Source organism: Phoenix dactylifera, chromosome 12 (assembly GCF_009389715.1).
Source record: "Phoenix dactylifera cultivar Barhee BC4 chromosome 12, palm_55x_up_171113_PBpolish2nd_filt_p, whole genome shotgun sequence".
Classification (NCBI taxonomy): domain Eukaryota; kingdom Viridiplantae; phylum Streptophyta; class Magnoliopsida; order Arecales; family Arecaceae; genus Phoenix; species Phoenix dactylifera.
In genome coordinates, this window is record NC_052403.1 from 4,654,578 (window position 1) to 4,675,680 (window position 21,103).

At 39.2% G+C, this 21,103-nt stretch overlaps 2 protein-coding genes across 4 annotated transcripts; one reads left to right on the forward strand and one right to left on the reverse strand.

Annotated features, from left to right (window-relative positions):
- Window positions 1-207: 207 nt before the first annotated feature.
- On the forward strand, window positions 208-2,844 carry LOC103708913 (WRKY DNA-binding transcription factor 70-like). The gene is made up of 3 exons (XM_008794026.4): window positions 208-657; window positions 803-907; window positions 2,150-2,844. Exons 1-3 carry the CDS (start codon window positions 326-328, stop codon window positions 2,652-2,654), a joined length of 942 nt encoding a protein of 313 aa, XP_008792248.2. The 5' UTR covers window positions 208-325; the 3' UTR covers window positions 2,655-2,844.
- Window positions 2,845-6,395: 3,551 nt separating this feature from the next.
- LOC103708912 (glycerol-3-phosphate dehydrogenase [NAD(+)], chloroplastic) lies at window positions 6,396-17,027 on the reverse strand. 3 transcript variants are annotated; one of them, XM_008794025.3, is made up of 10 exons: window positions 16,616-17,027; window positions 16,328-16,464; window positions 14,332-14,437; window positions 13,907-14,108; window positions 13,561-13,648; window positions 12,820-12,967; window positions 12,169-12,318; window positions 11,937-12,086; window positions 11,129-11,220; window positions 10,608-11,027 (listed from the first exon to the last, which is right to left on the reverse strand). In XM_008794025.3, exons 1-9 carry the CDS (start codon window positions 16,964-16,966, stop codon window positions 11,206-11,208), a joined length of 1,347 nt encoding a protein of 448 aa, XP_008792247.1. In that variant the 5' UTR covers window positions 16,967-17,027; the 3' UTR covers window positions 10,608-11,027; window positions 11,129-11,205. The 3 variants fall into 3 exon arrangements, with proteins under 3 accessions (XP_026661131.2, XP_008792247.1, XP_026661132.1); XM_026805331.2 differs by lacking the exon at window positions 12,169-12,318; XM_026805330.2 differs by lacking the exons at window positions 11,937-12,086; window positions 12,169-12,318; window positions 12,820-12,967; ... (3 more) ...; window positions 16,328-16,464; window positions 16,616-17,027 and having other exon boundaries at window positions 6,396-11,027; window positions 11,129-11,180.
- Window positions 17,028-21,103: the final 4,076 nt, after the last annotated feature.

The following is a 21,103-nucleotide window of genomic DNA, read 5'->3' on the forward strand; positions in this document are numbered from 1 at the left end:
GCCATTCGACCGAATCAAGAACATTTTCACCGTTTCATAGGGACATAGGCCCGCCGGCACCAGCGAAGCTGGCTGAGTCACTAGATGCGATGACGTCAGTAGCATGCATGATCCATGGCGTCATCGGTTTGGTTGCTTCCGGGTGGGGTGCGTTCCCTCTTCCATGCTGCTTCCTCTGTTTCGGTCCATTTCTTCTACATTCACACATCTTTTTCCCGGGCATAAAATCAGACCAAGCTCTCCCCTCTTCCCTCCCCAACCCAAGACTAGTTGGCAAGAAAGGAAGGAAGATTTGAGGAGGGGTGAGGGTGGAAGGAGTGAGAGTATGGGATCCCTCGAGCAAGAGAATTCCTCGATAGATCGAATCAACAAGGTGGCTGGAGAGTTGATCAAAGGGAAGGAATCAGCGATCCAGCTCAAGAGCCTACTGCAAGAGTCCTTTGCATCAGAGGATCAAGAAAAGAACTCTGTGGTTGGGATCTTTATTGAAGAAATTTTGGGCTCCTTCTCTAGAGCATTCACTATCTTAAACTCTGGCAAGGCACCAGAGGCCCCTCTCGATCAGGCAGCTACTCCTTGCTCTGAAGAGCAAGAAAGCAAGAATTCAGGTAAGAAGAGGAAGATCCAGTCATCTCGAAGAAGTGGTTATAGGAGAAGGTAACCTTTTTTTTTTTTTCCTCCCCCTCATTTATCATTCTTTTCTTTTGCTCATATACCAAATTTAAGGGTAGCATGAGACAAGTATTTTCCCCTAAACCTTGTTGCATAAGAATGCATACTTATTTATATTTTTGACCTGCAGGGCTCATCTATATTCATGTACAAGAATCTTATCAAAGACGATGGATGATGATCATACATGGCGAAAATATGGACAGAAAGATATCTTCAATTCTAAGTATCCAAGGTACCTCCTTTTCCGTTGTTTCTTTATCTCAATAATTCCATGTTTAACATAATTTCCAGTTCAAAAAATTGTAATTATAATCATGCCAGTGGACTTCATCACAAACTGTTCACCATGCTCATTTGCAAAGCTCATCAGCTACAAATTTAGGTCAGAAGTAGGTTGGGTGCAAGCCAATACCATTTTCGATTTGTAGCGTATGTACCTTAAATCTGTTTTAATGACCCCGTACACCACCCTTAATTCTTTTGGTACTTATGCTTATAAGACTCGGTTTTTTCCTTCTATAAAACATGCTTAAAGCCAAGGGTAATTGCCATGCATCTAGAGAATGCTAATTGCTTGTTTATCACCTAAACCACTTCAACAACTTGTTGGAGTCCCCATGATAGGAGTAAATTGAGTTACTTTCCCTGACGCTTGCTGCTTGTCTTCTTTCTCTGAGTTACTTGGATTGTGGATATACCTTGATTGGCTTTGACCCAAGGTAGTTTTCCCTTTGACATTATTACTTGCTCTTCCTTTCATAAAGACAGGGCTAATTAAGCTTATATATATATATATATATATATAGCTGTTATGTTGGTATTAGTCATCACAAGATGTGCCAGAGATGATGCAATGGTGGCCCCTCAAGCACTTCCTTGTGGATTACTGCTTAATTCTACATGTAATGAGACTTGGATAGCAACACAAGTGATGCCAATAGAACTAGATGTTGACAACCACCATCCATCCAATATTCGATGCGCAGCACAAACCGTCCTCCCCTGTTAGTGTCATGAAGGCAATTAACCCGCAGATATCTTGCTAATCGATGGTTTCTCTCTTAAAAGACAATTAAAAAAAAAAATCTTGCTAATTGGCGGCTTGGATGCAATTTTTGCACACCTAAGTAGCATCGCGAGGAGTTGAGCTCCAAAATACTTCATCAAGAGAACAGAGGAAAGCAAAAGAGGAGCCTTATGCTAAAGCAAAGTGTAGATTTAACTTGATTCTATGGGACTATAAGATATGGGGGCCATGGGAACAAGTAAATGTTCCCTCAAGCGAAATAAGAAAGGGCCTACCAAACCTTCCATCCTTCTATTGCTTGGCTTTCTATTAAAGAAAAATCTATTGAAAATTGACAAACTAACAAAACCCAGATCTTTTTTTTTTTTTTTTTTTTTTGTGATGTAAGATGAAATGTATGATGGTCAGAAGAAGAACTGAAAGTCTAAATTGATTGATATCTTGCAGGAGCTACTTCAGATGCACTCACAAATATGACCAACAGTGTCAAGCCACAAGACAAGTCCAGCAATCCGAGGCTGATCCCTCCATGTATGTGATCACTTACATGGGAGAGCACACATGCAGAGATCCTACCATATCTCCCCATCTTCTCCCACCTTCCCATCGGAGACCATCTTCTATCATTAGCTTTGGATCAGAAACCACTGCAGATGACCAAAAAGAAGTCCCCTTCAACTCTTCCTGCTTCTCAGTAATGAAGCAAGAGATTGATGAGGAAGTGCCGAGTGATCCAACCCCAAGAATCTCTTCCTCAGAATTTCTCATGCTGCCAGACCTCGGAACATTTGATTGGCGTGCACCAATGGAACAATACATGGGGATTGCATTGGATCAATGCGATGCTATGTCCGATATGCACTCTTCTAATAGTTGTTTGGATATGGAATTGAACGGAGTCTCATTTGAACTTGACGATCTGTTTGGTGTCGATCAGGACAAGCTTTTCTAAGATTAGATGCAGTCTTGAAAGGAAATACTGCTAGCTATGAGAATTTTTTTTTCCTTTTTATTTTTGAGAGGTAAGATTAGCTATGAAACTTTTTAGTGTATAGTGAGAGAAGCTTTCTGAAAGCTCTTGTGTACTCTAATTTGAATTTTCTTCGCCATTAAGGAATATGAAATAGCTTTTTTTCCCAGAATTTTATGGTGTAATCCAATTTGTATGCTGTTTTTCTATTGTTTCCTTCACTTTCAAAGCATTCGTTTTATTTTATCAACTAAAACTTCTTGGATACCTAAAATTCAGACTTGATGACAATTGGAGTGGAGGAATTTGGTGCCCTATTAGGGCACACTAATTATCTTCCTACCAATGTATGTGACTTTCTAGCAAAAAATTTAGTCCATGGTTAGATGCTTGGTCTTAGTAATGGATGATGCCATGATGTCCATATTGTGATCTCTAGTACTAAATCAAATCCAAGTTGGTGGGTCTCTTCGTGGATCATGGCTTTGTTATATTATGAAATGTAGTAGGAAAAGTCAAAAGAAGGAAAAGCACAAAAGAAAAGAAAGAAACGAGTGGAAGGAAAGGGAACCCTTGGAGTTAATTATCACTTAAACTATACTTATGGTCGATAATCATACTTCTAATTACCCTACTCAAGCCATTTCTTTGGTGCTGTACCAATACTACTTCGATCATATCTTTTTGATCAACTTTGTGGGCCCAGCCCGGTTCCGTGCGGCACACAACTTCCTCTCACCCACTGTAGGCCCCGCATGGGTTCAAATATGTGGGTCCGGCCGGCGTCTCTGTCCGTCTGCTGATCACGTGTTACACTGTACTGCCATAAACCATGACCACTCTATGTCTCTTCAAAGGGCAGATTGGCGACTGCTAAGTGTGATGCATGAAAATGGATGAATGGACATTTTCTTGATCTACTAAGTAAATTATTTCATCCATGTTGATATGGGTATGAAATGATCGATCTATACATCTTAACGCATTAATAGATTTAAATTGACTACTGGATTATGGAAAAGTATACATAATAAAATCATTACTTTTTAAACCTACTTTCAATATTAGATTAGGAAATTAAACATATGAATTTTTTGTTTATAGTCTTTAAAATATTGATTTGAACTTTCGCTTTGGATTATTTATCATTAATTTTGAGCCCTTGAATTTTTTGTCTAATATTCTAATAAACCAAGGAAGCATCACCCCTAAAGAAATGTGGATGGACTAGATTACAACACTAGATAGATGATGATGAGATTGAAGAAGAAACAAAACAAAAAAAGATAGTCAAAGATTGTGTGCCTTAATTTTCTCTAGGTGGCCCAAAGAGGAATAGAACTCATACTATGGTGGCGTTTATGTGAGCCCCATCTCTACCATATGATACAACAAAACAATAAATGAAAAGACCCTAGACTATGTGAGGCACCATATGTATGAGCCTAGAATGTTGCAGCCAAAGTTCTAAGACATGGTAAGACTAATTAATTAGGTTAGCATGGACCTAGTCAATCTAGCATCATAGGAAAAGTTTTCCATATCACTTCATACTTGAATCATTTTGATGAAAAAAATCAACACTAGAGATTTTATCTTGGAAAAGCTTTGTTTCATTGCTTTATTTCCCACTCGCTAAATCCATTATGAAAGCCAGTAATTGGTTGTATGGTATACCAAACCTTGGCCAACACCCACATATCTTTTGGGCACCGTGTCACATTTTTTTTTTTGGTACAATCCCTGATCACCCAACTTTAGGATAGGTGCAGCTAACAGAATCACAAGGGAGGAAATAGCTTAAGGATGGAGGAGAAGCCTCCTAATGTGTCTAGAGAATCTCTTCGGAATGCTAGGCGGCATAGGTAGCAACTCAGCCTGCAGCCCTGTTTGCCTTCCAGTACATATATATACAACCTAACACATAAGAGAACAAGATGACCAAGGTGATGTCGTAGGCCGACACATAAGAGAACATGCCATGCTATAAGATGAAAACTAGATATTTTTTTTTTCAGACATAGAAAAGGGAGGGATCGCAACCAAGGATTCCCCTTTCATGTGCTAAGAGTGGCAGTGGATGGAGTTCAGCGGGTTCAACTCGGCAGTGACAGACAAAAGGAGTTGGATGATTGGTGGGCCTGACTATAAGTAAAATGGATTTATTTAGTTAATTTAGAATAAATACATCCATGGGTATGATATCTATTATAGTCATCTATGATGTATGATTAGGAACATAGGATGCCATCCAATATTGACGGGCCTCGCTTTCTTGGGCCATATATATTGGGAAAGCTGCCTAAATTCCACGTGCTATTCAAAAAGACAAAAGTGTACGGGAAACGAAAAAGTTGTGGCAGAGGAATGGCCAAGTGCTACTTTAACTTTGTTCTTCTTTTGTTTCTCTTTTGCTAGTTTCGACGTAGGCACTCGTATAATAGGTGATAGGTCCCATGCGCATTATTCCTTTGCTGCCCTGTGCTAGTTTCAATATGTATATTAATCTAATTGGAATGCGACATATAACAACTTAGAATATGACTAGTTGAAAGGTATTTTTTTAAATTTTTTAATTTTATATAAATACTTAATATTTTTCCAACGAATAATCGGTATAGAACTAAACACATATTTACCTGCACGGATTCTCATATACCTGAACAAATTTAGATATATAATTTATTATGATTTTCTGTGCTTTATCAGTCAGATTAGGACCGAAAAGAACATTTTATTGACTTATGTGATTTAAATAAGTATTTTATATCAAATTATAATTTTTATTAATAAAATAGTTTAAATTTATGAAAATATATAAATTGAAGAATGATAGAGTTAAAAGGTGCATCTAAAACCTTGATATGCTATCGGTTTAACACATGGTAGAGAAACATGCTCAATCTCATATGATGTCTCATTCTCTCCTTCTCATTCTATCCCCTCAACTCTGCTCACCCTAACCTCTTGCTACACTAATACCGCTGTGCTCTACCAGCTGAATGCCCTCCGCCCGAAACAGCAATCAAAACTACCAGACAATTTAACACTAGTTTTGACTTCATGTAAAGTAGATGAGCAAGATTTGGATTGCTAGTTGGAATCTAGATAAGATTTGAGATAAAAAGACTTTTGACCTAACCCACATCTGACCTTACTTAATGATTCCACCCCCACAAAATTGTTACTAACCAAATATATCAAACTAATGGTTTTTTTTATATGAATTGAAAACTAAAAAAATGTTATTTCTTTTCTGAAGATAATTGTAACAATTCAAAACTTTACCTAAAAATGTTAGTCATAATGTATTTTTTGAATTTCTTGATCCTATATAAGTACTCAAAATCTTCTCCACGAATAACCAATGTAAGACTAAACACACGCCAATATAGATCCTCACATGCTCCCTCCATTTAAGCCATGACATCCTCGTTAAGCTAAAAGTCCAAATTCATTCAAATCTAATCACAAGCATTATGATCGCCCTATGGTTAACCTCAATGAGCCCATACCGCAATGTCCTCCAGTACATATGAGCCATTAACTGCGTTCGCTCTGATACCATTTATAACGATCCAAAATCTCACCCAAAAAAACTAGCGAGAAGAAATTTTTTGGATTCCTTAGTCCCGTATAAATACATAAGATCTTTCCGATGAATAACCGATGTGAGACTAAATACACATCCATACGGATCCTCACAATAATGATAACCTTTCATATAGAATATCACCATGATATTATCAGCAATGCTATACAAGCAGAGGTAGCTAGCAATATCTGATGCTTTCTTTTGGGATTTACATGTTGCTTACAACCATACAAGTCTCCACTCTAATGTCAAATCATTGATAGTATTGCAATCTCAGTTTTCTACTCTGAGTTCTTTTATTACAGCTTCATAATAATTTTTACCTACTTCTCGCTGGTGTTAGAAAGTCGGATTCCTTTTTCTATGATAATACACTGACCTTCCAACCTTCCATGGTACAAGGCTCTACAATCCCCAGACAATTGGCCTAATCTTAGATTAGCTCCACGACACACAGTTGGTATGACTTCCAGTGACACCATAATTCACAAAAAATCAAACAGGTTTCATACAGTAGCCTGAGAATTTGCATCTCTTCTGGAACACTAGAACAATCTCTGATTCAGTCTCCTATGCAATGGGCTTCATTTCATTCCGATGCCAACCAAAGGAAACTTGCTGAATCTTATTCTTCCGATGGGTCATCCAATATGATAACTGTTGTATTATGAGTTTGTTCTATAGATCACAAAACAGCAGTTTCACTTGCTCTCACCAATTAAACTAGTACAAAAAAATTATGAGAACCTTCTTCTGGATCTACTTCTGGAACCCATTTACGTAATTATGTTCTCTGGTCATTGCTGGGGATGAGCTCTGCTTGCTGGCATTACCATCGTGCATAGAGTTCTTCTCTCGTTTGTTCCTCGTCTTTGACACACCATCAGCATCATGAAAATTTTTCCTCCTCTCTCATGGATCTTCTAAGATTTCTTAATGTGTCATGAATCTCTGTTATCAATGGAGATGAATCACTTGAGAAGAATACTTGGATCCTGTCTTTGACCTCAATCCAACTGCAACCTGGATTCTTTTTCAAACCCAACTCTTTCATTTGTAGCTTTACTTTTGCTGCTTTGCCAAACAATCCCACTTCCCCGTAGAAATTTAACAGCTGAGTGAAACTCCCACTCCCTTCAGGCTTTAGCTTGAGAAGGTGATCGGCAGCAATTTCTCCAAATTCCATATGCCTATAAGCTCTGCAAGCACTTAAAAAACACAACCAAACACTCTCACCAGCCTTCGTTGGCATAGCTTTGATGAAACAGTAGGCTTCATCCAGTCGCCCGGCACGACCCAAGAGGTCTACCATATTCAAATAATGCTCCATCCTAGGGCCAATGCCATAGTCCCTGCTCATGGATCGGAAGAATGCCATACCTTCTTCAACCAAACCTGAATGACTGCAAGATGATATTAAAGAGAGAAAGGTGGCTTCATCTGGTAACACTCTCAATCTCTTCATCTCCTCAAATAATCCAATTGCTTTTAGACAATATCCATGATGTCCATATCCTGTGATCATTGTATTCCAGGCCACCATATTCCTTAAATGCATCCTATCAAAAATGGATTGCCCATATTTTAAGCACCCACACTTCATATACATGTCAAGAAGGGCATTTTCTACATGACTGTCACATATTACTTCATTTCTTATCTGGTAGCCATGGATCATCTTTCCTTTCTCCAACACAGCTAAAGAGGAGACTGAAGCAAGAAGGCTGCTTATGGAGATTGAGTCAGGAACCAAACCATGCTGAGATATTCGCGCAAGAGTACTGATGGACTCATCAAGTAGGCCATTTCTACCATAACCTGAGATCATAGAGTTACAGACCACAATATTCTTACATGGCAATCCAGAAAAGATGATTCCTGCCAACTGTGGCAATCCACACTTTGCATACATATCTATCAAAGCACTAGCCACAAACACATCAAAACTTGTGCCACTCTTGATTGCAAACCCATGAATCTGATACCCAAGTACTAGGAATCCCAATCCGGCGCATGCAGAGGCAACACTTGCAATGATGGCAGAGTCTGGGTCCAAACCTTTCACCCTCAGTTTATTGAATAGGTTCAATGCACGATCATATTTCTTGTTCTGGCAGTACCCTGCAATCATAGAACCCCAAACAATGACATCCCAATCTTTACCCAAATTAAAGAGCAGCCCGGCATCCTCAGTGCTTCCACACTTCATATACATATTGATTAAGGAACCCCGCACCATCATGTTATTCCGCTCTGGTCGTTTTATCAGCTCTCCATGAACTCCCTTGCCGAAATCCAAGAGACTAACAATGCTACAAGAGGACAGCACATTGGAAATAGTAATGCAGTCTGACCTTATATCACTCAACCTCATTTGCTTATAAACATTCAAAGCATCTAATGCATAACTGCTGTTAACATAAGCTGAGATCATTGAATTCCAAAGCTCAGTTCCTTTGCTCCTTGCACTCTCAAGAACTCTACGAGCCTCGTCGAGCAATCCACACCTACCGTACATGCCTAGAAGACAAGTGCAGACGTAAGGATCGAGCTCGAAGCCCAACTTTATCAAGCAACAGTGAACCCCTTCACCAAAAGCCACCACCTCGCCAGTTGAGCATGCTGTCAGAGTGCTCGAGAAGGTGGTGGACTGCAGCTCCAAGCCCCAATTCTTCATGAGCACGAACAGTTCCAAGCCTTCCTCCCACAACCCATTATGGCAAAAGCCCCCGATCATCGCATTCCACAAGGAAGCATCCTTCTTATCGACCATCCCGCGGAACACCCGATATGCCCCCGTTACTTCACCGCACTCTGCGTACATGTCGATCAATGCAGTCCCTAAGAATGAGTCGCTGTCCGAAGCATTCCTGACAAGAAAAGCGTGCACCTGTCTGCCATGCCAAAGATCCAAATTAGCACTACAGCCGCCGAGGAGAATGCTGAGCAAGTGCCCATCAGGTCTCACGCCCGACAATTGCAGCTGGTAGAACAAAGAGAGGGCTTCATGTCGGCAGCCGTGATGGAAGTAGCCGGCAATCATGGCGTTCCACACGGCGGCATCTCTTTGAGGGAGTTGAGCAAACACATGTTGGGCATCGGTCAGGGAGCCGCATCGCGCGTACATGTTGATGAGAGAGCTGGCGATGAAGGGGTCGAATTGGAGGCCGGTTTGGATGATGGAAGCGTGGATTCGCTTGCCATGGCGGAGGTCCGGCTGGGCCGCGCATTTCTTGAGGAGGGAAGGGAAGGCGAACCGGCTGAGACTTTGAGCACCCGTGTGGAGTCCTTTCTCGTGGGTAGCTCTTACGATTCTGTTCTTGGCGGTGGAGGGGAGCGTGGGAAACAAGACGTCGAGGAATTTCGGGGTTCTTATGGCATTCTGAGGCATGTTAGAGCTCGGAGAAGAACCTGTACAAAGCGGTACCTGAGCTGAACTGCACCCGACCCAAACGACCGTTGAGACGCGCCAAATGGGTACACGAAATTCAATCTGGATCCTGTAGACAAGGATCCGACCCAACTGAAGCTGAATGGATCCTAAAATTTAGTTCCAAAATCTTGCTCTACACTGTGAACCTAGACAATTCTAACATGTGAATTTATGGAGCAAAAGCGGATACGAGATCTGATATAACTAGTTGAGATTAAAGATAAATGTCCATGGGAGACTGAAGAAAAGAGGTAACACTATATTTATAGTAAAATATAGGACCAAAAAAAAAGGGAGGATCTAATCCTAATCTGATCAGACCATTCATTTGTTTTGTTTTATGCTTGTACCTACAGGATAGCACCATCAATTTCTTAAATTTTACTTATATATCAATAAAAAAGAGAATAAAAAAATATAAATGATCATAAGTGAGATAAAATATATTTTATAACAACCCAAAATCCCATTGGATGAAAGCTAGCCAGAAGATTATTAATTGATGATTAAAAGGTTCTCGCCTCCCCAACACAACATGATATGGGACTAAACACACAGGTCCTTGCACAAACTATTAAGACAATACATGTATGTTGTTTTATGCTTGGATGGTACTATCAATTTCTTAAATATATTTGTCTATAAATTAAAAACACAAAAGAATGGTCATAATTATCAGAGACAAGATATACTTGTGGAACGATTCAAAGACCTCATCCACAAAAGCCCTATTTAAGTACTTACCAACTGAGATCCATAGCCCTATTTAAGTACTTAAGATGTCTCTACAACATCATATGGGACTAGACATATATTCATACGGGTCAACTTATCCAAAAAACAAGCAGCTTTTACAGGCACCTGATCTGCAGAACTGAAGAAAGGATTCGAGAATAAGCTTAAAAAATGGATCATGTTCAGCGATGCTGTGATAAGAGTAATTCACCAGAAAGCTTTTCAGTTCAGTTTCATCACCTGATGTATGAGGTGTTTGTTTTAGACAAAATTTACGCTAGTCATTCAGCTGTTAACAGTCAACCAATCATATAATGGTTTGGCATAAAAAATCAGCAATCTAGCAGCTGAGGCCAGGCAGCAGATAGAAAAGGACAGGCAAAACATCTGATTTATAGATTATCAAATCTTGATTTGCAATATGCAATCTAGTATCTCTGCAGTCAATTCAGTCTGTGATTCAGATGTCCACAATTTCCATGCTTGAATATTTCCTTGGAGAAAGAGAACAAAATTCCTGCTAGACCAAAGATTTGCGACTCTGGCCTCAAAGGTTCGTGGTGGTGTTGTAACCCGCAGGCATTGCAATTAACTGTACAGGATGTAAAACATCAAGATTATGTAAGTTATCATTTAAAATTTCATATTATATTTCACCATTAAAATATCATCACAAAGAATGCTGCCTTTCACCTTCAACAGCAAAGTTATCTTGGTTCACCCTCATACTGGGCCCTTGATGCCTAACTATTTTAGACTTTTCAATGTTTTCATACCTCTTCAACCTACAAATAAAAAAATCAAAAGTAAAGTGATTGATAAGGTCAACAAGAATGCGTCGCACAGTATTATATGAACAAGTAAGAACTTTTCACAGACATAAGAAGAAATCACCACCACAATCAGTGCTCATAAATGATGTGCGTATTCTATGTTACTTTTGAGTTAATAATTAACCAGAGGAATCAAATAGCTGGTGCTCTCTCATCTGTCTTAAAACTAAACCAAGTTACTATCTTATACAAAGTTCCTACTAAACCAACATTACTGAGTCATGAACTGACCATTCTCTGTCTTCAAGAAGACTGGCAATAAAAGAAACTTCAATTTCCTCTCTTAATCTTTATCTTTCTTCACTAATCATACATTAGACCTGTTGTTTTCCTTTCTTCTAAAGACTCTCCAGTTGTTCTTTTCTCATTTTTTTTTAATTCATAAAAGGGAGAAAAGGTACAAAGGAAAAGGAAGAATATTTGTTGATGCCCATTGAGTATTCATCATAAAACTTCCTTTTGCTGATCAAAAAGGGAAAAAAGAACAATGGAAGACAAACCCACCAAGTTTCCAAAATAGAATGAGTACGAGGTCATATAAAAACTGGCTTCTATGTTTGTCTCAAAGGCTGTGAATAATAATCCGCATACTTAATTGGCATCTTTTGCAATATCAATTTCATTGCACCATTATGATGCATGCAAACAATTTAAATGTCAACAATAACCTGTGGAAGGCTCATCAACTCCAAAACAGCCTTTTTTGGAGTCAACTCGTTGTCAATGATGCGGGCAACTGCTGTCAAGACTGGCATTTTTACATGGTATTTCTGAGCCAATGCAATAACAGCCCCAGCTGTTGATACACCTTCAGCTACCTGAAAAAGACATCCCAATCAGATGATACAATGTCATTTTAGTTTTGAAATCAATACAAGTATCAAATAAACTCTCAAGAACCTGATTCATTGAATTCAATATATCATCAAGTTTCTCTCCTGATCCAAGACGCAATCCGACAGTTCTATTTCGTGAAAGATTCACAAAACATGTAAGCATAACGTCGCCAGATCCTGATAGACCAGTAAGTGTCGTTGGCTTTGCTCCCATCTTCACATCCAGAGTGCAATTTTGTCAGATAACAAGCAACTTTCTTTGTGTGTGTGTGTGTGTGTGTGTGTGTGAGAGAGAGAGAGAGAGAGAGAGAGAGAGAGATTTCTTTTGGTAAACTTCGCATGCTACTTTAATGTAAAACCCAATACTTTCAGAAAGCAATTTGACAGAAACAATTTCTTGCATTCAAATTCCAGAGAAAATAAACATAGATGACTGAGAAACATGAGGACACGGTGCAGCAAAAGATTAGAATTCAGACAAGAGGAAAATATAATATATTCTTCAATGTGGAACTGACTATATATTTCCTATTCAAGTCACAACTAAAATAAATAAAGATGATGTACTAATGTGCAAGAAAAATATGGAATTCAAAGAACTCATTCTGTACTATTTAAATTAATGAGTTCTTGTATTTTCTCACTTCTAAGCAGAATGAAAGGCATTATTGCAGAATAGGATGTTATCAAGGAAGCCGTAGTTTAAGTTACATACCTTTGTTGCCAACCATCGTATCTCAGAACAACCCTGTGCAACAAGAGCTGCCATACAATTATTTCCAAGATTCATCCCCTCCACAATACCTGCTGCTATGGCAAGTACATTTTTGAGTGCACCAGCAATTTCAACTCCTGTAACATCACTGGAGCATCACCGTTCACAAATTGAAGATCCGTCATTAAAATATAGTTGCCAGTTGTCTGATCAAATCAGCCACTAATGAAGGTCATGGAAAATTATGTGAATTTTGTGTGGGAGAAAGAGGATCGAGTAAATCTTTCCATGTAGATTATATGATATACACAGAAATAACTAGATTAATATCCATTTATTTCCTTGAAAAAAATAATTAAAAAATTAGATAGAAAATGCATATCATCTAGCTTGTGAGATTCCAAATTACATGACACATTTCAAATAAAAATGAGTCTAATTCATTTTTTTCTCACAGTTCATTTATTATGTGAAAAAAAATCAAATATCTTATGCTAATATAAAGTTGCAATATTAGGTAAGTCACACAAGAGATAATTATGTCCAGAAGTTCTTTTGTCCCAAACAGAGAAATGCTTAGCACCAAAGATAAGTGAACAAACAGCAAATTCAGAAAAATAAGTAAGAAAAACAGAACATGTATATCAAAACATATGAGTCAATAATTCATATTTAGTGCACATAAAGCTAATTCCATAATATCAAAAAATGGTGATAAGTGAAATATGAAAACTTAGCTACCTGGATGAGCTTATCCTTAGATGGGGTGAAGCTAATAACTGCTGGATGGCACTTGCCAGCTTCTTATCTTTTGATGCCACCACCATTGCTGCAGAATTGCAAATTATGCATGAGAACAGCCATAGAGCTTCCAGAAAAGGAACAAAGTTGTAGCCATTGTTGGCTGGGATATTGAACTCATATCTTATTAGCATAATACACATATGTACTTGGCATGCTGCACAATTTGTAGGACCAAAAACCTAAGCTCCATGCCTAGTTGCCTAGGACTCATCATTGCAAATTTAACACACAACTCTAACAATAATACACACACAGATACCATCATAATTCAGCTGAAATAAACCTGTTGGCAATTTCTTCATCAACTCCACTGCAAATGAAGGCCCCGATAGCACAATAAAAGGTTGGCGAGGGTTTCCCAGTGCATGTGGAATAATTTGAGACATCATCCTTAAAGTATTCAGTTCTAAACCTTTGCTAAGAGATATGAATGGCAAGTTCGGTCCAACATGTTGTGAAATTCCTTCAAGAAAGGATGAGCTGAACTGTCACAAAGGCAACTGTAGTTAGCTCACTTGCTTGAGGCTTATATAAAGAAAATGCCCTGGGTTTTCATAAGTTGTTATTATGTAATGCATCAATAAGATATGATTCAATGAGTATAAAAAGAGTATAAATGATAAGGTCATCAAATTAGTGGTCGGTGGGGATATCATATATTATCCTGCTACGACAGTATAAATCATCAAGAATGAGAATTTGGATTACCTGTACAGGAACAGCATGTAAGCAAAAGTCAGCTCCAAGTAAAGCATCCTTTGCATTTGTTGTTGCAATAATATTTTCTGGCAGTTTGTGTTCTGGGAAGTATTTGCTACAGGAACACATATAGATGATATTAGTTAGAACTGCCTGAAGATTGGTATGGATTATGTCAGGTCGTTGCTGATTTTCCTGATATAAATACATAACAAAGTTCAGATACATCAAAAACAACTAAATAGGGGGAAATCCTTGCAACAGCTGAATAAGCACAATTTTTTTCCTTCAAACAATTAGGTGAATGAGGATTCATAAATTCAACAGCGTAGTGGAGAAAAGGCTTCATTGTTAAGATTATAATTACGATATTCTTTCAAACACATTAATATTAAAAAAATTACAAAGTTCCTTCTAATGACTTTCTTTGCACAACTTCACATTGATTACAGTGGCCAAGCATTGTTGTGACAAAAGTCCTTTTGCTGGTCATATGCTGCAAGCAAGATACTGATCAAACTGGGTCCAACTAACAGCTCTGATGGATTGCAAGGATATATGCAACTTTACCAAGCAATCTATAAGAGAGACTTAAAGAGCATATTATCCTACTAGGTCCCTTCATGCCATGTTCAACAATGATGAGCAGATGAAATCCATCTTCTGTGCATTGAAAATCAATTTGGAAATTTTATTAGGTGGAGATTGTTTTCTCAGAAATTTTATTAGGTGGAGATTGTTTTCTCCTATTAGGTTTCTGGGCAAAATCTATGAGTAGTATAAGAATTTTGGCACAAACTTAAAATAGAATATGCATAACTGATAAAAATAGGAGGTTCTTTGATGCTTGAATGAAATTCAGTGAAAGATTGTGGAGAAGAATAAAGGCAATACTTTGCTTAAAAGAACAAAATAACATTTTGTAGTTGCATTCCTCCAACAAAGCTACGTTAATTTACCATGTAGTTGTAGATTGACAAGAGGTCCATTTTCCAGTCCAAAACCTGTAATACTAACTCCTTTGGTAACTTGAAGTCCTAATAATTTGTATGTGAAATCTACTAGTAATTAAATCAGAATAATTGCTGATGTTATAGTACTGAACGGTTCTGCCAGATATATGTCGTCCCATTGGCCATTGCAATGGAAAGCTCTAACAAAGTGAAGGTGAGAATGGTTAAAGAGAAAATCTAGAAAAATTAGTTTTCTTGTGATGAATTAGGAAATGTGATTTGAAGATATCATTATCAGGAAAGTGACAAAGAACCCCAACGTAGCCTCAGCCACTACACAAAGCAACTAGAAAAAGATCTGAAACAATGGTTTACTCTCTATAGAAACCAGTGCATGCATCCTTAGCCATCCATCAAGTCCTTATCCCCTAGATTGATCCAAGCATTCCCTATAAACTTCTTCTTAAGTTCTAACTGTAAGTTCCGGCATACCACACTTCTAACTTTTATCATCTTAAAACCCATTAATTTTAAGGACCCAAATTCTCGTGGCTTCCAACATCAAAGTTGGAATTAGAACTTAATCGCCAAGGTAATCAAGAACTAAATTCTTTATGATAGAATTTTTTCTAATGAAAACATAAGAAAACTTATGATAATGCCAATCACAGTCATCTTTTTGAAAGAAGCTGATCGCACTCCTGTTATACTCATGAAACCAAAAAAATTGGACTATCGGTGTGGGTCCTAGTCACATGTATGTGGATACATTCTTTTATCTCGACGATGATTAATAGAGAAAGCATTGCATAAATTACTAATGGCAACCCTTGTAGAACTTATCAAAAGATTAGTTTTTGACAGGATAAGATTATAAATATCAACAAAGAGATCAACTTTTTACTGACAGCATGTCTAGTTACACGTTGCAATACTTTTTCTCTTTATTCATATCTAATAACAGAAGAATTTGATGCAATGGAATAAGCTATCAATAGAATGACACCTAAATCGAATAAAAAAACAATAGATACTGTAGGATGACCTCTTACCTATTAAAGTGGGACTCGTTTATAGCTCGACAAACATCAACATCCCTAACAAGCATTGCAACTTCCATTTCAGCCTTCTTGCTTGCAACATGCGCTGCCATTGCCGTCCCAAATGATCCACCACCAAGAACCACAACCTACTAACACAACATTTTATCAGGAAAACGGGATCCTTCATCAAAATTCTTACCATATATACTTGCCAATATATATCAGCTCTTCGGTCAAACGTCGTCAATAAAAGAGTGGTAACAGTCATTATAAAACCTAAATTTCAAGATGTCGCACCTTCTTGGTCCGTTCGAGGATGTCGCTCTTGGCCTTGGATCGCCAGGACCGGGACCAGCGGACCAGCTTCTCCCACGCGATCCTCACCGCCCTCCGCCTATCCCTGCCCCCTTTTCTGCCTCCCACCTTAGTGCTAGAGTTAGAAGTAGGCCTCTCCTCCGCCGGGTCGGGGTCTAGGGTTCCGGCGGAGCAGGGGCAGGCGGGAGGGAGCGGTGGGGAGACGACGGAGAGAGGGAAGGGCTTGAGGCGGAACCCTAGATTTCCCCCCGATGGAGAGAGGTTCCGGCGAGGAGCGCCGGAAGAAGGGAAGAGAGGAGCGACGAGAGAGGGCTCCGCGATGAGAGCGGCCATGGCTGGAGCTCGGAGGGATTTTACTGGTGGCAAGTTTATCCGTTCCCGCGCGCGCGAGCCTGGAGGCTTATGATTCGTGGGCGGGTTAGTTTGGACCGTGCGATCGGAATCAATATCGAGTGGGGTTTAACGGTGAGGAAAAGCAGGGCCAGGTGGTCCAATTCATACGGATTGGGTTGGGCCCCACGTTGATCAGATCCGTTGGGTGCAACTCTTGTGCTTCTATCGCGTATCAAGATGCATGAAAGGATAGAAATTTATATTCATGTTTATGTGCGTCGAAGGTGATTCCACCTTTCACACATCTCGATGCGTCATCAATCAAACGAGTTAGCAAACATTCAAATTAACTCGCTTTTCTCAACTCTGTTCGTTTTTTTTTTTTTTGCTAAAGAAAAGGGGTAGAGGGGAGGAAGGGACAATTCCACCCCCGCGTAGTACCCATTGCCTCGGATTGATGACCTATTTGATCAGTTGCAAGGGGCTCAAGTGTTCTCGAAAATAGACCTACGGTCCGGGTATCACCAACTGAAAATCCAAACAGTGGATGTGCCCAAAACAGCATTTCGGACTAGATATGGTCATTATGAATTTTTGGTTATGCCTTTTGGATTAACCAATGCTCCTGCTGCCTTTATGGACCTGATGAACAGGGTCTTCAAGGAATTTCTGGATCAGTTTGTTATTGTGTTTATTGATGACATCCTGATTTATTCCAAAAGCAAGGAAGAGCATGAACACCATTTGAGGTTAGTGTTGCAAACTCTGCAAGAAAAAAAGTTATATGCCAAGCTGAGCAAATGTGAATTCTGGCTGGATAGCATTGCATTTCTTGGGCATGTGATCTCCAGGAACGGAATTTCAGTGGACCCAAGGAAGATTGAAGCATTAGTGAACTGGCCTCGTCCAACTAATGTGACGGAGATCAGAAGCTTCTTGGGTCTAGCTGGATACTACAGGAGGTTTGTGGAGGGATTTTCAAAGATAGCCACCCCTTTGACTCGTTTGACACAGAAACGAGCAAAGTACATCTGGAGTGGAGAATGTGAGCAGAGTTTTCAGGAGTTGAAGCAGAGATTAGTATCTGCTCCTGTCCTCACTCTACCTAGTTTTGGAGGTTTCACCATCTTTAGTGATGCTTCCAAGAAAGGACTGGGTTGTGTTTTAATGCAAAATGATAAAGTGGTGGCTTATGCCTCTAGACAGTTGAAGCCCTATGAGCAGAACTATCCAACACATGACCTGGAACTGGCTGCGGTAGTCTTTGCCCTGAAGATTTGGAGGCATTACTTATATGGAGAACCATGTGAAGTCTTCACTGATCATAAAAGCTTGAAGTATATATTTACACAGAAGGAGCTTAATATGAGACAAAGGAGATGGCTTGAACTGCTGAAGGATTATGATCTAAGTATTAAATACCATCCAGGAAAGGCTAACGTAGTGGCTGACGCTCTCAGTAGAAAGTCTACAGTAAGCACAATAGCCCTGCTCACCACTCAGAAGCAGATTGTAAGAGATCTCGATATGATGAATATCGAGGTGATTACTACGAGTACTGGGGGGCTAGCTTGTTTGATGGTGCAACCAACATTACTTGAAAGAATTAAGGCTGCCCAACAGACTGATGCTCACTTATGCCAGCTAAGAGAAGATGTGAAAACGGGGTTGCGACCCGAGATCAGTATTCATCAGGATGGTACTCTTCGATTTGGTAGCCGTTTATGTGTACCAGATGATCGAATTGAAGAGGAAAATTATGGAGGAAGCTCACCAATCCCGCTTCTCCATCCATCCAGGTAGCACTAAAATGTACAGAGATTTGAGGGAACATTTTTGGTGGAGTGGCATGAAAAGAGAAATAGCCGATTTTGTGGCTCGATGCTTGGTGTGTCAACAGGTGAAAGCCGAACATCAAAGGCCTGCAGGTTTGTTGGAACCGTTGGAGATACCAGAATGGAAGTAGGAACATATCACTATGGATTTTGTTATTGGACTTCCCAAGACAGTTAAGAAGAATGATGCAGTGTGGGTGATTGTTGATCGTCTCACAAAGTCAGCTCACTTCTTACCCTTTAGGGTTGGCACTCCTCTTGAAAAGCTGGCACTGAGATATATTGAGAAAGTTGTGCGCCTACATGGCATACCGGTTAGTATTGTATCTGATCAGGACCCACGATTTGTATCTAGATTCTGGAGGAGCTTTCAGAATGCTATGGGAACTGAATTGAGGCTCAGTACTGCTTATCATCCTCAGACTGATGGTCAGTCAGAGCGGACGATTCAGACTTTGGAGGATATGCTGAGGACATGTACAGTTGATCTTGGAGGCTGCTGGGATGATCATATAGCCCTGGTAGAATTTGCTTATAATAACAGCTATCATTCTAGCATCCAGATGGCACCTTACGAAGCCCTTTATGGAAGAAAGTGCAGATCTCCTGTACATTGGGATGAGGTTGGAGAGAAAAAGTTGCTGGGTCGGTCCTACACCACAAGTCCAAGCAGTGGCTAAAGTAGTAAGCTCCGGTCCACAATTTAATCGTCGCCGCAGCGATTCGAACTTGGGACCTTGTGGTTAGAATTGCTGCCTAGTACCACTAGGCTACCACCTTGGTGGCAACTCTGTTCGTTTGAAAAATGAAATATGCATTGATATGTTAAGGCTCTGCAGGGGTAACACTGCCGATGTGACATTATCTTGGTTGTAATTTTTTTTTAATAGTTCAGAAATTGTTTGCCATCATCTTTCCTCCCTTTTGCTCTATTTGGTTATATAGAATGTTGATGAAAGGACTATTAATTACAGAAGATTTTTTTCCGTCTACGAAAAAATAAAGCGGAAAGGAAGGCAAAAATAATGATTTTTTTCCCCTAAGAGGTCTCAATCTTTTTCATTATTGGCAAATTTGAGACAAATTAACAAAAAGACAAGTTACTCAAGTCTTCATGATAGTTTACTTCCACAAAGTAACCACTTTGCCTATGAACTTATCTGAACATTTTCAAGGAAAAAATTATTCTGAAATTTTCTTAGTTCATCCATACAAGAGACTCCAGATCTCACTCTGTCTTTCTTTTTTCTTTCATTTCCTTGATAGGTGGGGACTTGTCATAGAACGTAGTGGACTAAGAAAGTAGAGAGCATGCATTATTTGGTTATGCAATGTAAATTTAGAATTATCAGTAAAGTTCTAGCAACCTCATGATCTCTAAAGATTGCCTACTTGCACTTTTATTTAGTTCTAGTCTCTTTTTTTTTTTCTTTTTTTTTGCTAAAGCAGATAGCTCATATGCATCTAGTAGAGATGCACCTCAAAAAAGTTAAAAAATAGCAAATTGCAAAGTATTCTAGGCAGCTCTTTTTTTCCAGTCCATAGCCCTCTCCTCCAGAGTGGTCAGCCACGTACGAAACCACCTAATCTGTGCCCATTAGCTTTTATATAAACATACTCGGCCTGAAAGTGATTCTAGTTTTGATCAACTGTAATCAAATGGTCCCGGCCTCCCGGTCACCTAATTTAAGTCCACGTTTGTTTCAGGATGCTTGCATTCCTTACAAGTTGCATTAATTATTAGGTACTTGCTCTGCTTTGTTATGCCCATCTTCCTGCTAAAAGGCTCTCCCATATGGTAAAAAAACTGGGAGTAATTAGTATTGGGGGACGAATGAATCCTACACACCTAACTCAAACTACAGACGAAGCAAATTCTCCTCCCTATAAAACGAAAGTCAAACACAACATCAAGGCAAGCTTTCAGTCCTGAAACGTATCCTGAATATTGGAAATGACCTTATGAGGTAGACTAAAATGTCCCGATAAAATCAGTTGGAGAGCGAATAAGCAATAAGCACTTCGCACCAAGTCATCAGTCAGTTATTACTTGCAAGCTTATAAACTACTATTTACAAAGTGTACATATACTCTGCAAAATTCACGAATGAATTAAGGTTTAGTTTATTCAGTAGTTTGAGCAATTTTGTCAGTGCACAAACAATCCAGAACTTAGTGTCTCAAGTCGATAGAAAAGTTGGAAACTGAAAGAGCATTGCAATCTTGTAGTACTGAGTTTCTGATTGTGTAACCTAACCTCATCGGCAGGGTTACAACTATTTCACCAGCTACCCACGAAGCA